The following is an 18,108-nucleotide window of genomic DNA, read 5'->3' as shown; positions in this document are numbered from 1 at the left end:
TTAAGAAATAGAATAGTCTTTGGTGAGTTTCTACTCTTCAGGCCAGAGTGATGTCCTGGTTTGATTGAGGGGTCACCATAAGGTGGTGTCCAAACATGGTGGGTCTGAACTCTGAAAATCCTCATTTTTCCAGTGACCAGTAATAACAGCAGATAGTGGAGTTCCTTGGACTTGTGTAGCAGGGCTTTATGGCAAAGGCTTAGAAACACTCTGCAGCCTCTTTGATTCTTATTCTCACATTAAAGTAATGGAACCTGACTTCCTGCCCATCAGTCTGTACAGCATGTGCAAGCCCTTCTGCTATGGTTTAAATAGGAATGACTCATGTGATATTAAACCTCTTACTGAAAATGCATTACATTATTGCCTTTTGAAAAATGGGAGGTTTAAAAAGCCACGTTAGTGTCTTCCAAATGTCAGCAACTGGAGACACTTTGGACAAAGACTGAATTTTAGAGCTTTTCTGGGTATCTATAAGCTGAAGTCATCTTCACAAGGAAGGATATTAAATGATATGGAAAGAGTTTTAGAAATCAGAAGTTCTTTGAATCTCTGTTTTATGAGAATTAGGTTCTCACAGTCTACAAAATGATTTCTTATGATGGCAATCTTGTTTTCTCCTTACATACTTGAACTCTGACATGTTTGTATCCATATCTTTCTGAGTACCTTTTCAACAACAACTGCATTATTCCAATCACAAAAATACCTGTAATCCCAAAATCCAGTGGCAAAAGAATCAGTCTCTGACCCTGCCTACTCATGGAAAATTTGTTTGCAAAAGGGATTTTAAAAATTAAATGGGGATAGAAGTCAAGATGGTATCCAAGCCACAGACTCTAAAGCCTGGTATCTTGTAAATTGTTTCCAAGTTCCAGCATTATATAAGTTACAGAAAATTGCTATTTTTGTTTATTCCCAACTAGCAACAGAGCTTAGGAAGATTGAAGTTGTAGCGGAAGCATTTTTATCTGACTATAAACCATTGATACGTACCTAGTATGACTTTGTGAACTCCTTATGAAGCCAAACTAAACCTCAGTCATTACAGTTCTCCATTAGCACCAGGGGAGCCTTGGTTATGTTGCCATCAGACAGGTAGGAAGCCAAGCACTGCCAACACGTGCATAGATATATGTTCATATATATCCTGTCTGATAGGATACATATTCCTATGTACAGGATGCATTGTAGGAGTAGCAGGGCCTTTTATGCTGTCATGAATGTGTGTACTAATATGAATAATATGATGTTTCTTGAGCAAGGTAATTATGCTTAATAACCTATATATTCAGAGTAATTGTTATCAATTGTGTTCATTTGTGTACATGGAGTAATTTAATGGGTGTTTTTAATTGATATTCCTGTGGCATTCTCCCTGTGCTGTGATTAGACTGGGATTTCCATATCTACAGTTTCATTTATTACTAATTAGAAATTTACATCTAATGGCCTTTTTTTCCTGTTCTTTCCTTTCTTTTTTTTCTTAATTAGAGGAGATCTTAAAGACTCATATTGCTCACTGGTGGTCTCCTGATGGCACCAGGTTAGCGTATGCAACAATTAATGCCTCCAGAGTCCCCACTATGGAGATCCCGGTATACACTGGCAGCCTTTACCCTACTGTTAAAACGTATCATTATCCAAAGGTAAGGGAAAATAAAACAAATAGTTCTCTCTCCCAGTATTGATACACTGCTGCTGTTACTGTTGTAATTCTCTATTATAAGACAGTACAGGAGTGTGCTGTGCTGCAATCATTTCTTCTGGGTGTCTTGTTTTGTGTACTGGTTACCTAAGTCCTCACATGTTGTTCCAAATTGAACCATAATTTAACAGGAGAGATATCTACATACATGCAGGTTTTGTGGAAAGTGACAAATGATTCACTAAGGGGTGCCCTTTCCTACAACACAAAATGAATCAGTATTTTATTATATTTGCCATCACCCTGTTAAACAACCTTTTATGAAAAGATACATTAAAATAGAGGTATTTACAGTCACCGTGGAAAAGTAGCATTTTTTCCAAAGTAAAGGACTAAAGGTGTCCTTAGTAAATTGCCCCTTGATTGTGCCTGCCAGCCTGTTCTTACCTCTGTGCCACTACATCACTACAGTTGCAGTTTCCCTGTGAACAACTACAGCAGTCCAGTGTGTAACCCCATACAATGGACTCATTTTATAATCCGTGGAGGTATAATAAATCAAAACCATTCAGTGTTGTGCAAGATATGATAATTTATTCTTATTTTAAAATCCAGGCTGGAATGGAAAATCCAACTATTTCTTTGCATGTGATTGGTCTGAACGGACCAACCCATGACCTGGAAATGACTCCTCCAGATGATCAGAGAATGAGGTAGGTGCTTTCTCACCCTGGGATGCTGGACACCAGTTCTCTTGTGGTTTTAAATCAGGCTCTGACTCTTTTCAAGATCATTTTACAATACTTTTATCTGCCACTATGAAAGAATTTTGTTTTGTGTACATCTGCTTCAAATTTTTCAAATTATTTTCTTTTTTGCATGTATTTTATAGAACATTATTAGCTTTTTACTTGAAATCACTGTGACCCAGACTGACTTCAGAATAGGGTTATTTTTAGAGAACTTTGCAGAATGTCTCCAAATCCATAAAAACACATTCATTTCACATGTAATCACACGCATCATAGGAGGGATCTTGTTTTCAGCCTGTATGAAAGACCATGAGGCAGAAACAGGGCAGCCCTACAACACAGCAAATGTGAGCTCACTGCTTCATGATGTGAATATGGGAATGAAACCAGGTGGACATTCTACAAATACATTGCCCAGTCTTCATTAAAAATAAAAAGGAAAGATTTTTGCTGTTTTTAGAGCAAGTATATGTTAGAAGTTGGTCTGCAATTCAGCCAACGACTTAGATAGCCATTTCTAATTACGTAAGTGCTTAAGTCTGCATTCAGCAAGAAATTGAAAGTTTGGCTTGGACTTCAGCATGTGATGAAAGCTTGAGCTACATATATGTTTACGTTGTCTGTGTTTATGTTCCATTGTGGTTTACATTTATGTTTACGTTAAGCTAAGTTTACTTTGCTCAGGAAAGAAGCAACTTTAGATCACAGAATCATAGAAAGGTTTGGGTTAGAAAGGAACTTAAGATCATCTAGTTCCAACACCCCTGCCGTAAGCAGGGATGCTTCACACCAGACAATGTCACCCAAGGCTCTGTCCAACCTGGCCTTGAACACTGCCAGGGATGGAGCATTTACCACTTCTCTGGGCCACCTGTTCCAGTGCCTCACCACCCTCATAGTAAAGAACTTCCTCCTTATCTCTAACCTGAACTTCCCCTGTTTAAGTTTCCTACAAATGAAAGATAATCATTCCCAAGCACATCACTTGTTCGTGTAGGAGTGTCCAACCAACATGCGTGCTAACTTTTTTTTCCTGATTGCTAAATTGGATTGCTGGATCTGTAATTCCACTGCCAATAAAGATAGAGGTGCAGCACAGAGCTAATGACACAGGGCAGGGGAGGGTGCAGGGGTGATCTTCATTATGTGTGATAAATATATAAGGTGTGTGGATAGGCTATTTAGCCATCTGATGAGGGGGTACTGAACCAGTGGGATCATTATGGTGGGAACTGCCTTTCTTTGCTGGGAAAGCTAGTGTCAGCCTCAGAACATATTTTCACTGAATAACTCTAAAATCATAGAATCATAGAATAGTTAGGGTTGGAAAGGACCTTAAGATCATCTAGTTCCAAAATATTCCAAATCCATTTATGCAACAAAAGATGTATGACCTGTGACCAAACCAAATGGGCATAAATACACTTGCCTTTCAAAAATTCAACATCAGATCTGTATACAGCAGGCAGCAATTCAGCGTCACAGTATCCCAGTCGCAGTATCGGAACTGCAGCTCCTGGACAATATCATTTTTCTGTTGCTAGCTTACTCTGTAAACAGAGAGACTCAGAAACATTTTAATTATAGTAATAACTTCAGACGGCAAGATCCAAGTGTTGTTAATAAATTTGTTCTATATGGTTATGGGTGGCTGTAATGTATTTAGTTGCAATCAATATTGTAAAATTATGTGAAATATATCATCATTAATTAGTCTCCGTATATTTCATCAAAACCATGGCAATTGCCATCCCCAGGGCATGATATAAGTAGTGCTGCTGGAGCAATAGGGGTGCATTTTCATTATGCATATGTTTTCTGAAATGAGAGGATTAGTGTGATAACATTTCATTAAAATAGACAAGAGGGATATACTGTACAGTTAGTTACAGAAGGGAGTTTCAAAGAGGCAGGGGAAGCTGGTGATAAGGATCTTCAAGCAGAGTAGTCCTTCCTGAAGCGTTTCAATGTGCTCAATCTGTTCACACAGATGATATATGGACAGAGCAGTACTCCTTGGTGTTCTTTTTGTCTGGAGCAAAGTGGTTCAGTACAATTAATAAAGCTGAGAATAAAGTGGAGATATGCCAGAGTCTTTTTTTTATTATTTTTTAAGAATTAAAGGAAGTCAGAAATTTTCCACAGGGTTGGAATATTTTTCAGTAAAAAATAAAGAAAAGAAAGCAAAGCTAATGACAAGAAAACATATTTTGGGGGGAAATGTACAATTTTGATTTTTCCTTTTAAAAATCTTTCTTTCTCAGCATTTTTGCCACATTTTCTCTAATGCCATGCTTCATTGTGAGGAAAAGAAAGCGAAAGGAAGAGGTGGAAATTTCGGGAGGGGGAGGGAAAGGGGAGGAGATGTATTAGAACATTTAATGCCTGTCAGGCATTTTTTATTTTTCTGCAAACCATTGCACTCCAAGAGTTACACCAGCAGGTTCTCAGAATTGGACTATGATCCAACTTATTTCTCGCATCATATTTCCATCGTGGAAAATTAAAGGAAAAGGTTATCTCCCCTGAATGCAGAAATCAGCATTGGTCCTTGCATGGGTCATGAACAGATTAATAATGGAGGAACTCAGACAACATGAGTCTGGACCAGAAGCAGGAGCCAGCGGTATCCCAGGGACCGCAGGCTGGGCTGCTGCCTGTCCCTTTGCCATGTAATATATCACTGTCTGTTTTGTGGTGTTTATGGCTTTATTACTGTTGTCATACTTCTAGTATTCATATTGTAGACTCATACCTCATGATTTAGATTCATACCTCCAGAAAGCAGCCAAGTGAAATTAGGGTTTAAGTAATGGTGCTGAAAAATAACCAGTCTCAGATGATTGCAACATCTTTACTGGTATGGGGAAATAGATTGCACAGCTCAATGTAACAGCACCCTTCCTGAAGGGGCTTAGATGAGTTATGCCTTTCCGTTTGGAGGGTGTAATTCACTTTGATGTGGATGTCTACGTGGTCAGGTGCCTGGTGGTCTAGATTTTGCTCTATGGGAAGAAATGGGTTCTCCTTACATCAGTTCCATATAAAATCTAGGACAGGACAGGCGAAGAGGGCTTGAGAAATGCACTGGCTCCCCATTTCTCACCACTGGCTGCTCAAACAGTGCAGCTGGCAGAGCTGTTTAAAATTAGCTGAGATCAATCACAACTTATTGTCTTATTCTCTTATGCAGAGTGGGAAACATAAAACCTGTTTGTCCTACAGAAGAGGCGTAAAGTGAATTGAAGATTCCACACTAGTGTGAGACTAGAATAATAACTATAAAAGTATCTGCAGTTGTCCGCTGACTAGGGTATCCATGGGCTTGATGTCTGGGAGAGGCTTCAGAGAGAAATTGAGACTTCATGTCCATCTCTGGGGTGGTAGGGGACTTAATGTTTGACCTAAAATAATAATTAAAAGTTCCTGAGAAAGAACTGTGGCTCCTGTGCTCAAACAGTGAGAGGGATGTAAAAATTGAATCTATGTCCTTCAAACTTTAAATTGGATTTACGGAAAAAGTGCTCCAAGCCACGATATGTACTAAGTTCACACTCCTTTTCCTGGGGAGTCTGAATCTGCTCAGTTAATTTTGGAGAGAAAGAAGAGACGGTTATGCAGTTTAATTTTGCTTTGTTGCTTTTTTTTGTCTTAGGGCCTATGTTGTTACTGATAAAGAGTAAAATCACAGTTTTATTTCAGGCTGAAAAATTCAGATTGCTGTTGTCTCACCTGGAAGTATCCTTCCTTCCAGTGCAGTGGATGCAATCATTGAGGTCCTTTGTTATTTTTCCCCAGCCAAATTCAGGCACTAAATACTACTGAAAACTACAAAATCAATTTCCAACTTGTTATTTTGCTAGACAAATGGGTCTTTGTTGCTTTTGCCCTTTCTGTTCAGTACATGTAGGAGTGCTTGCCAGAATGTAAAGTACTCTCCAGTGACACACCACATTAATTCCAATGAGAGCAACAATTCCTTATGCATATTTTATAGCAAACAAATGAACTAATAAATTTTTTATAGACTGTATGCTGTGGAAAGTCGTATTATAATGTAAGGATGTCTTTGGCCCACATAGCCCAGCAGTATCTTATAACATCACCAGCTTTGTCAGCTCAGCCAAAGTCTTACCCTACAGATAAAGTGGTGAAGCCCTGAATTGCTGCAGAGGTGGACATCTGCAAGTACCTCTACATACTGGCTCTGAAGAGGTGACCATCCACATACTTACTTGCTATTCTGTATTTCGCAGCTCAGCCCAGCCTAAGTGGTTCCATTGCTCACTATAGCACAGGACTTTTCCTAAAGATATTGATTACAGGACTGTGCAGCCCACACTGGTGATTTATTCTAAGTATTATCACAACCTGAATATGTCCAGCAGTAGAGGATGGTACAGGGGGTGTGGGATGTTGGATTTGCCGATGCAAACTGTCGTATCTCTGCTGATGTCTTTATGGCAACAGACAAATCTGCTTTACAGAAACCCTGTGTTTCTCTAAACTATATCCTTCTTGCTATTTTCTTTTCAATGTAACACTCGTGGATATTTTGGTGTGTAGTAGCCATATTTAGAGGCCATTAACTCTTCATAAGCATAAAGAATCCAACCCTGACAGTGATGGGTCTGAGTCAGCCAGTTAGTAGGCTCAGAATGGAAATTGTTTGCAATTTCTTTTCCACCTGTGCATAAATTTGTAGCTCCAGGCATTTCAATCCTTCTTGGAAGACGGAATAGCTTGAAAGATTCTTTATCTCTGCATTTGTCTCTTCTTTGAAAATGACTTTCTGAAGTGGCAGATAAAACACCTGCGCAGCCCTAAAAATGTCATTTTTAAGGCTTGAAATCCATACATAAGACAGCCTAGAGACATCAAGATGCAACATTCTTAATAACTAGTGATTGTTCCTGGACCATTTGCCTGCAGCAGCCTCTGTCTGCTCTGCTATGTTTCAATTCATTAGGATGTCACTACTGTGATTTATATATGCCTGTGTTTGCAGGGACTACTACGTAACCATGGTGAAATGGGCAACCAGCACCAAGGTGGCAGTAAACTGGCTGAACAGGGCACAGAACGTGTCTATCCTGACGCTATGCGATGCCACCACGGGAGTCTGCACAAAGGTAGGAGACATGAGGCAAATGGTCACTTGTCATTGGTTGTCATAACCTGTGCAAGATGAAAGTACTTTCAGTTATTTTACCTGGCAACAAGTCAGCTGACATGCATCTATTTAGGCAGGCACAGAATATAAACAATGTCTGCAATGTTTACTTTTGTGGTGGTGTTCTTCTTGCATCTTCTGTGAAGCCAGTAACACTGTGTTGTGTGTGTGTAAGAGGGATTACTTGTCTTAAAATAGCTGTATGCATGCACGAGCACACACACACATCAACAGTTTGTATCCTGAATATCTTTGCATCATTCTAGTTTAATAGGATTATATATCTCTAATGGCATTAAAAATGGCTCATGCTTATCTACCTGCATTTTAATTATAGTTAATTAATCCCTTCTATAAACACACTAATATAAATGGTGTATTCCTATAACCTGCGTATTACCAGATACTATCGTTTAAACTGGCATAGGTGTTTCCACAGCAGAAAATTGTTCTTATATATCCATCCGTTGAAAAAAGGATGCAATACTGTGCATAGAGCACCGTGCAGAGTCTTTTCTTAACAACTTTCATTTCAACCTTTCTTTATTTCTTTGTTTCTTTGGGGTATAATTTATCTTGTGGATTTATGTGTTTTGTCTGTCTGAGTAAAATGCTTTCTTGAATGAGAATGCTTATTCATGAGGGAAGAGAGACAAGGAGAGCAGCCATTGGATTACACTCCTGAAGCACATACTTAAACAGTTTCTTTGTATTTCTGAACAACTTTTCAGATTCAATCCAACTGCTTCCTGCATTGACAAGAAAAATGTAATACATGAGAAGTATGGTATTAATGATATTTTTCTGTTTTAGAAACATGAAGATGAAAGTGAAGGCTGGCTACACAGACAGGTAATAATGATCTTCTCTTGGTGATCAAGGTATTGGTAGTTTTTTGTTTCCTTGTTTTTTCCCCAAAGATAAAAACTGATTTCCAGACCTGAGAAAGATACTTCAGAGATGATCTGTGTTATAGAAAAGAATTTCTCAATAATTAACAAACTCTTGTTAAAGATGCTGTCTTCCCTGATAGAGCTCATGGTTCTTAGCCTGCAATTTACTTGGATTTAAAAGAGATGAAAAAGCTGATGCTGGTGCAAATTCACCCACTGACAATATCTCTGTAAGACTCATCAACCTCAGAGTTAGTCCTTCATACTCTGCTTTGATACTAATGATTTTTAACAGTGTTTCTTGGTGTTTCTTCTCTGATCTTCTAGGCAGGAAAGAAGTCCACTAGTGGAAACAGAAGATTAAAGATCATTTTACTAAGACAGCATATGTCCATTCAGAGCCAAAATTGTGCAGATAGGACTTCTAAGTCACTTAAGCTAAATTTGACATTTTTCTCTGTATTACTCTGCAGCTATTTGCAGATGTAAAAAGATAAAAAATGAAATTAAATTGTCAATGGGGCAGATTAAACAACAAGACCTGATATTGAGCATGGAATGGGGAGAAACTGCCTGATGGAGTTTAATATCCTGTTTTACCAGACAACTGTGCCATGTAATTCTTCTGACAATGTAACTTAGTACATAATACTATTACTTTGTATGGCTGTGTGCTGCCATTCCCCAAATGAAATAAAACAAAGATGAAAATAGATGCTAAAAAAAAAAAAAAAGGATATAGAAAATTTAAACCCGCAAGAAGTTTTGATTTATGGGATTTATCTATTCTTTTTTTTTTTTTTTTTTTTTTTTGAAAAAAGTTTGTTTTATTGTTTGTATGTCGGTTTGGATTTTTTTCCAGCACATGCGTATATAAGCCACGTAGATCTCTAGCATGTAAATCTCTGGAAGATCATTTATAACACTTCCCCAGGAGCCAATTTGTGAAGGGACCTCGGATTTGATTGAGTTGTTCTTGAGAGAGAAGCTGCTGATACCAATCCCGCCACAACACTGGACTGTTTTTCATGGGATATGTGAATGTCAGACAGGGAGCAGCTTGTCAGATAAAGATCTTGTACTGTATTTTTCCAAGTCCAGATTTAAAGCATTTCACATTTTTGTCGCAGCTTGTTCAGAAGATCCGAGAACCTGTAGAAATTGCAGTACATCAGTTCACAACAAGAACAATGATCTCCTGTGCTCCAGTGGCTGTCCTGCAGCAGTGGGCTATGTCTGATCCAGATAAAAATTGATTTTGTGCTCCAAGAATTTCAAATAATCTTTTATTGTTATACTCAGAAATAAAGTAAAAGTGCTGCAGGACAGTGTCAGCTTGCATAGAAAACGAAAGCTTGAAAGACAAGCGAAGTCAAGAAAAAATTAAATTGCCCGTATTTTGTATCTTAAAAAAACCCCAAACAACCAAACTTCACAGGCTTCATTTATTTTATAAATTCAAGGATAGTTTTAATCTTTTCACCACTATTTACTGAGGCCTCCATTACTGCAGTATGCTGGAACCACACTGCTATGATTCTTTGGTCATTTGCCTACTACATGGACAGTCATTGAAAAATGGTGCTTTGTCCTGAATAACTGTAGTAAATGATCTGCCAGTCCTTAAGGGGCCTGCTCCAGAGAAATACAGTTTGTTTTACTGCATCTCCCAACAGCATGTACCGAGTTTGAGTTTAGAGAAGGATGTTCATTACAGCCAAATGAGTCAGACATCTCAGTACTGAACTAAGATAACATTTGCTATGGACTTTGGAGACATTTGATAGTACTCTTCAAAAGCTTTTGTAAGAGTCTGAAGAATTATAGAGCTCTTTCACCTGTATTTCTGACAACAAAATTACTTGAAATTCTAGTTTTGACTGAATATATGATTGCTAAGATAATTGTATTTTCTGCAATTACCTTGAACTCTATGTCACACTAGTCTAGAAAACTGGAAAGTTATTTTGCTGGACATGTGCATGCATCTGATTATGAGAATGATGTGAAAATGTTCAGTGCTGGTGCGAGTCCCCTAACCTCTTTAAGGAGAAGATGAATTGCACATTTGGAAGCTACTGAAAGAGCTCAGAAGTGTGTCTCAGACCAGAATGAAGACTCCTTGGTTAAGAGATTTTAGTATAGGCATATGTATATGAGCCAGGTGCCCTGTAGACAGCCGGTATGATGAGTAACTGCTTGTTTGACCAGCTTATTCTATATGCCTCATTGACCAGACTTCCTTTTGAGAAGTACCCGAGTTTCAAATCAGTAGGACCAAGGAATCTACCTGCTTGCCTCATTCTTTAAAGTATTTCTTCAAAGTACTCCACACATCTGGTTTGAAAAGTATACAGGAGTTTTGCTTTTTTTTTCTTGGGAATTGATGTGCATCTGGCCTTCCTGGAATAGGAGCAAACCACAGTAGGCAGGGAACAGGAGGTGAGGAGAGAAAAACATCAGTATCAATAGTTACTCACCAGGGATATAGTCTCCAAGGATGACAAGGTTGACTTTTTTCAGCTGTCTGAAATACTGGGTGTTCTAAGATAGGGCATATGACCCATGAATTTGAATGTTATTGTTGTTGTAGTTTGTTAACTCGGTGACATTTAATAGTCTGTGTATGGAAGGTCATAGAAAATGATCTCATGTTCCCTTCTGGGCTTAAGTTCGTGAATGAATTTTGTTCAAGTCCAAAATCTTTGGAGAGCCTGTCTCCAACACAGGCAAATAGAAATACTGCTGTCACTGTCTGCATAGCTGAAAAATAGGATAAATGACTCAAAATGTAATGAGAAATATATATAGTATGTATACAGGTTTTGCTAGAAAGTGTTTTCAAACATTTTGCTCCAGAAAGAGCAGGCACATGTTCACCAAAACTGCCTGGGGATTTTGAAAGTTTTTACTGATTTTATTTATATACTTTATTGTGCACTTCTGAACACAAGAGCCAGACTGAACTTCACTCATACTTTTGCTTAAATGTATAAATTCTTTGAAACAGTAATTGTAGCTGTAAACAATTTTGTTCCATTTTTTATGAAGAAGCCATTTTCCAATAGTGCCAGTGATGGTCATATACAGACAGTGAGTCAGCAAGGGAGAAATAAGACAATTTCTGAGCACCTGCTGAAGATAAACTTTACTGGCATTTTAATTGGTTTATTATTTAATTGTGAATGTGGCCTGAACAAATCTAATTATAAACCAGGATGTAATTCTAACTCCAGCAAAGGCTGTAGGCCTTGACATTGACAGGATGAGGAGATTACCACAAAATTGTTTAGAGACATATAACCTCCAAAACTGCCTGCATGGGCTGGCTGGCCAACTCTGATAACAATTCCTTTGGGTTGCATATTTCTTTCGATTTTTTTCTCCTATTTCCCTTGTGTTTCAGATCATGTCAGTCTGAAACTAAAGACTTCTGCTCTGTCAGAAGGTTGAGATGTTGAAAACCTCACACCATTTTTCTTTTACAACTCAACTCCCTTGCCTTAATCCTGACAGCGTGATGACTCAGTAGTGATTCTTACATGTAGATAATAGATGGTATGAAATAAGACTTTTAAAATAAAAACAGAGTTTAGAGAACCTTACAAACAAGACCAATATTTTCATCCTGTAAAGCTCTTTGGTCATATAACAACCCCATAACTAACCTAATGTTGCCCAAAAGACAAAGGATGCAGTAGAAATTGGACCCAAAGCCCCATAATTCAAATATCCAAATTAATCTGCCAGAGCTAATAAAGCAGCTTCTGACTACAAAAGCTTTGGTGCATAAATGAAGAGTTCTGATTTGATCCAGTGGAGGGGAATGAAATCCAGAAGCATGGCTTCTCTCCATATGATGACCCTCTATTTTGGTGCAGGTGCCCTGGGTTCAGAGATGGCCATTGGCATGGTGCACCCAGCCACAGATGAGCATTGGGACAGGGAGGCTCAGCATTGCCCCAGGGGCTGAGGGTGGAAGGGAATGGAAAGAGATCTTTCCCCTGTGCCTGGAAGAGGAGATGACTTCATCATCACAGTAAAGCCAATACGCATTTTTAACACTTTCTTGGATTTCAACAAAAGTGTTCACCAAAATGCAGAGTTAAAAGCATTAATGTCCCACCTACCTGTTTATCAGAGCACTGTGACACTTAAAGTATTGGGACATTTCCCTGAAAGAATAAATACCTACAGAACAAAATTATTAGTTCTGGGATCTTTAGGATTGGGTTATTCAAATTAATTCATTTTCTTTTTAAAACTTGAGGGTGAACCAGAAGAATGTAATTCTCATGGAATTATAATTGTTAGTCAATAGTAAAACAAGATTTCAAAGAATCTGCTTTCCCACTGATTTCTGTGAGGAAATATGTGGAGTCCAACCAAAAGCATGTGAAGCAGTGTAATCTAGAGAAGGAGGCAGACAGCATGTTAAAGCATGAGAGCACAGACAGACCAGTTTGGAGCTGCAGCCCACAGTACTGCAATATGATGAGTGTTTGACCCATGTTAACATGTGGCCGGTTTAGGAGGTGCTGTACTGATGGGTCCACGTAGCTTTCACACATTCTGACTGACCATAAAGTAGATAATTTCTCTTTCTAATGTTTGTCCCACTGCACGTTTGATCATGCACATTCTCAAAGTCAGAGACACTTGTGTACTACCCACCATCCTGCATGCACCTTATCATTCCTTCTTCCACCAGAGGAATCTTCCTCAGGTGGCTGCAGATCTGGTGATGCTCAGTGATCCCTCTCCAAACAATTGAATACACTCCACCTTTTTTTAAAAAAATCATTATTCCTTATTCCAGGACTTCACGACCCTCTTTAAGATCTACTGAAGTTCAGACTGCGTTTAGGATTGTCCTCTCATTCACACTTATTCTGCCAAATTTGGGATAAGCTTCTGAGGCAGTCCTTGGTTTCTTCTTCTCCTGACCATTTGCGCTGACCTGTGTTGCACAGCTCTGAAATCCAGCACCAGTCCCTCCAAGACTCACAGTGCCCTCCATCAGCCTTCCATCACTTATCTCTTTCACCAAAGCTGAAGTTTTTGGTGCCATCATTTTGATACCAGTGATAAACAGGTTGCTGGAAATGGAGTTACTGCCTCTTTCTTTTGCTGATAGTGATGCAGGTTGGTTAGTCCCACCAATTTCTTCTCCAGCTGCAGGGTCATCCTTTGTACAGTGATTATTCCTTCAGCTCTGAGGATGACTGGGTAGTCCTCAGCTCCAAACACTTGCTCCTCCACCCCGGGGGCAATAGCCCATCACAAGTGAGCAGCTCTGGATAGATTTGCTTTCTGAACTCTGCTACTGTCTGTTCACACAGGACTCAGAAAGGCAAATAGGACACTTAGTCACACTTAGTCAGATTTAAGCTCAATTTAAGCTGCTGTGGAATCAGACATACAAGAGTTACCTTACTTTTTTTTCTTCCTTATACTTGAGTCAAAGAGCACTGAGTTGTTGCTGCATGCAGCTGACATGAGAACAGCTTTGTCCTTCGTCTGCACAAAAGGAGGATTTCTGATAACTGGTCTTGAATGTTTGGGTAGAATTCATTTGTCTGAATAGAGAGATCTAGCTGAGCAAGAAGACAAGAAGAGCCATAAAGACTTCAGAAGTGCCCCAGTGAGCCTCCCCTCTGCTTCCTCTGCTCCATCCCTATCTTTAGCAGACACAGCAGCCAATGGTATTTAGGGACAGTATGTGAGCTGGCTGCTTTCCATAGTCCAGTTCTCTCATATTTCACTGCCATCTACAATAAAATGATTACAGACATTTGAGACTACATCCATGTCTATTCCCTCTAGCATCTGTTAATGAATCATGAGTTTGTTCAATCTCTTTTTGTACTTTCTGTTACCAGCTGCTTCCATATGCCTCCTGTGGCAAAAGCTTCCAAAAATTCCATACCTGCCGCACAGGAAAAGTATTTTCTTGTACCAGCATTAAAGTGATCTATTATTTCAAGGAGAGCTCTTCTGTTCTGGTGTCACAGGATTCAGTCAATAGTTAACCAAAGGCTCAAACTGTTTGTATCACATGCAGAATATTTTAATTACATGCCCAGTGTAGCTCCCTACAGTATAAAATCCTATTCCAAAAGCCTGATGTCCCCACCATTTGCCATCCAGGATAAGTCACCATCTCTGTCAAGATCCTAAACCAAGTTCTGGGCTTATTAACGGATTATCTTTCCAGCTACAGGAATATGCAAAGAGGCTGTCTCATAACATCAACCGAGTGCTAGAGCCTCACATCTGTCATCCATGCCATGTACCTCCTTCCCCTGTAACTCTGAATGAAGCTCAAACTAATCTGCATAATGCCTACTCTCACTGGCAGAGATGTATTGCTGGAATATATAATGCAGTAGGCACAGATATAGAAATGTCAGCTGAACTCATTGCTATTTACCTCAGTAAAGGAAAACCTGTCGAACAGAAGGTTCTCCCAAGTTATCACAGTTGTTTTTCAATGAGGCTTCTCCTGTAATGAAAGATATTCGGGAACAATATAGAGTTTCATGTTTCAGGTTCCAGAACAATGTCAGAAAGAAGTGAAACCATAATTTCATGCAGCTGCAACAAGCCATGAATGGATTTAAAATATACTTGAAACCTAAGCCAAGAAAATAAGAGGGAAAACAGTTTGAACACTGGTTTAACATCTATGTTAGCAACACTGGTTGAGTATACCTTCAGCAAATGTGCCGATGACATCAGGCTGCATGGTGCGGTTGACATGCTAGAGGAAAGGGATGCCATCCAGAGGGACTTTGACATGCTTGAGAGGTGGGACCATGTAAACTTGTTGAAGTTCAACAAGGTGAAGGCCAAGTGCAAGGTCCTGCACCTGGGTTGGGGTGATCCCAAGCACAACTACAGGTTGGGTGACGAACAGATTGAGAACAGCCCTGAGGAGAAGGGTGTGTTGATTGATGATAAGCTCAACATGAGCTGACAGTGCATGCTTGCTGCCCAGAAAGATAACCATATGTTGGGCTGCATCAAAAGAGCTTGGCCAGCAGGTTGAGGGAGAGGATTCTCCTACTCTAATCTCGTGAGACTCGACCTGATGTACTGCATTCAGCTCTGAGGCTCCCAACAGAAGAAGGATGTGGACCTATTGAAGAGGATCCAAATGAGACCACAAAGATGCTTTGATGGCTGGAGCACCTCTCCTATAAGACAGGCTGAGAGAGGTGGGCTTGTTCAGCCTGCAGAAGAGAAAGCTTCAGAGAGACCCCAGAGCAGCTTCCAGTGCTTAAAGGGAGCCGACAAGAAATCTGGAGAGGGACTTTTTACAAGGGCATGTAGGGAAAGGGCAAGGGGGAATGGCTTTAACCTTACAGAGGGTCTGTCTAGATTAGCTATTAGGAAGGTGTTCTTTACTGTGAGGGTGGTGAGACATGCACAGGTTGCCAGAGAAGTTGTGGATGCCCCCTCCCTGAAAGTATTCACTTCTGCATTAGATGGGGCTTTGAGCAACCTGGTCTAGTTGAAGGTGTCCCTGTCTATGGCAGTGGGGTTGGAACTAGATGATCTTAAAGGTTCCTTCGAACCCAAGCTAGGACTGTACTGTGGTGTTGCTAAATCTGATAAATAGTGGAAAACAATCGGTGAAGAACTGGGAACAAAGGAACATAGAGTTAGAATGATACATTAGCTCATAAGAAATAAAAATGTTCATTTCTTTGCTATAGAAGTTTGCATTAACCATAAGTCTCCCCATACAATCAAGTTCTTGCTGGTTCAGTGGGGTATCTTGATGCATGTCAAGCAGAAAGCAGGGTGTTTGACTAACACTGAACCAAAGGAAGAGCCAGAAAAGGCTAAACAACAGTTTGCTGTTGACTGCCCTTGAAGAAGAAGAATCCACAAAGCTGGACCAGAGATGTCAGGGCTCAACCAGTGCCCAGAAAAGGCTGAAATCACACGAGAGCTTCAGCAGAGGTTGAGCTCTTGTTTTAGTCCCAGCTATTCAAGATTCAGAGTAGAGGAGTTCCTTTGGTACAGTGCTGCTGTGTCACACCATATGGACCATCCTTCTGCTTTCCCTTGCAGTCTGATGTTCAACCATCTCTTATAGTAAAGACTTCCCATGTGCCTCGGGGTTTCTGTACAAAAAGAAGACAAAGACCTTTCCAGGAAATGCTTGCATGCCATATGTGGTGTTTGCTTTCCTTCTGCTAAGTCTCTTCTCTGGTTGAACATTCTAGGCACCCAATAAAAGTCAATCATCAGTTCATCTGGGAGCTCTGTGTCAAAGGCAGTTTTGCAAGATGTCCTCCCCTTTGTAAATAATTTAGTGAAATGAATAAGAGATTAGAGAAAGACAGCAGTTAGATGCTGTTAGCTGCGTTTCCTCAAGACCAGGAAGAAATCAGTTCTTCCAGACAAGTAAACAGGGTTTGTCACACTTGTGCCAGCAGGGTTTGTACCGTTTCTAAAGGCTTTATTCCAACTGCTCTGAGCATTCAGCTGTATATCTGTAGTTTTTGCTTTGCAAATGGGAACTGACTTTATAGCCAAGGAACAATCCTTGCTGTCTGTCTCCCTGTCTTCCCTCAGCTGAAAACTGTCTGCTTTCCCAAGAACAAGAAGCAATAATCTTCAAAACTTTCTCCAGTTTCCAGTGGGCTTTTTGCTTGCCTCAGGTTGCTGTTAAAGAGCACTCTCTATTTCACTGTGAAGGAATTTCACAGGGTTTGGCAGTGCTGGGCAATTCTAAATACAATAAACTAATAGTAATACATCACTTAATTTGCTGTTTGCAGAATGAAGAGCCGATTTTTTCCAAGGATGGTCGGAAGTTTTTCTTTGTCCGAGCCATTCCCCAGGGAGGACGAGGGAAGTTCTATCACATCGCCATGTCATCATCACAGGTGACTCACGTGCTGTCTCTGCTTTGGGTCTCACCAAAAGCAAAAAGCAGTAAAAAGTAGTAGTTGTGCTTGTACTGGTGGAAATGTAGAATGTGGGGTTTGGGCGTAAAAGAAAACCTTCAGTGATGCTTTTTTGGGCATATGATAACAAGAATTTCCAAACGAGCTACATAGATGAAAAAGGTCCATCAGCTGTCTCTTTCCAAACAATATAAATGCTTTGTTTTGTTTTTATAATGCCTCTTCACTTGTACATAAATAAGTAAATTCCTGCACTGCCATAATGGATTAATCAGAAAGTTTTTGGCACACTGGATTAGAGGAAGGGGTTTGAAGCTCTTCTGTGCTGAATTCATCCCATTATCTTCAGTGAAGTTATAGTTAAGATGGTTCTGACTTTATTACTTCTGCAGATTCACAGAAATAGCAGTGGGAGGGGTGGAAATTGCAGATGCATGATTTATGTTTAATAGGCAATGGAGTCAAAAGAGCGTCCTTTTCCAGAAGAGAAGCTTTGCTCAGATATCTTCTTTCAAGAATAAAGAATCTAATTCTCTTCTCTTTCCGGCAGCCAAATAGTAGTAGTGACAACTTACAGGCTATTACATCTGGTGACTGGGATGTGACAAAGATATTGGCATATGATGAAAAGAGGCATAAAATGTAAGTAAACTTTGGCCTGACAAATCAGTCTTCCTTCTTTTAGCCCTGGTTTGTTACAGTGGTGTTGTGCATGCAT

The 18,108-nt window shown here is 39.7% G+C and overlaps 1 protein-coding gene across 1 annotated transcript in view; it reads left to right on the top strand.

Moving 5' to 3' along the window:
- Window positions 1-18,108, top strand: part of DPP6 (dipeptidyl peptidase like 6) — a 421,547-nt gene that overhangs the window by 362,407 nt on the left and 41,032 nt on the right. The window contains exons 9-14 of the mRNA XM_080609810.1: window positions 1,495-1,649; window positions 2,264-2,361; window positions 7,409-7,532; window positions 8,387-8,425; window positions 17,262-17,369; window positions 17,941-18,032. Of these exons, the coding sequence (XP_080465936.1) occupies window positions 1,495-1,649; window positions 2,264-2,361; window positions 7,409-7,532; window positions 8,387-8,425; window positions 17,262-17,369; window positions 17,941-18,032 (616 nt within the window). The remainder of the gene's footprint in view (window positions 1-1,494; window positions 1,650-2,263; window positions 2,362-7,408; window positions 7,533-8,386; window positions 8,426-17,261; window positions 17,370-17,940; window positions 18,033-18,108) is intronic.

Source organism: Psittacula echo (genome assembly GCF_963264785.1).
Source record: "Psittacula echo genome assembly, chromosome: 2".
Lineage (NCBI taxonomy): Eukaryota > Metazoa > Chordata > Aves > Psittaciformes > Psittacidae > Psittacula > Psittacula echo.
This window is presented reverse-complemented; position numbering and strand designations above follow the sequence as displayed.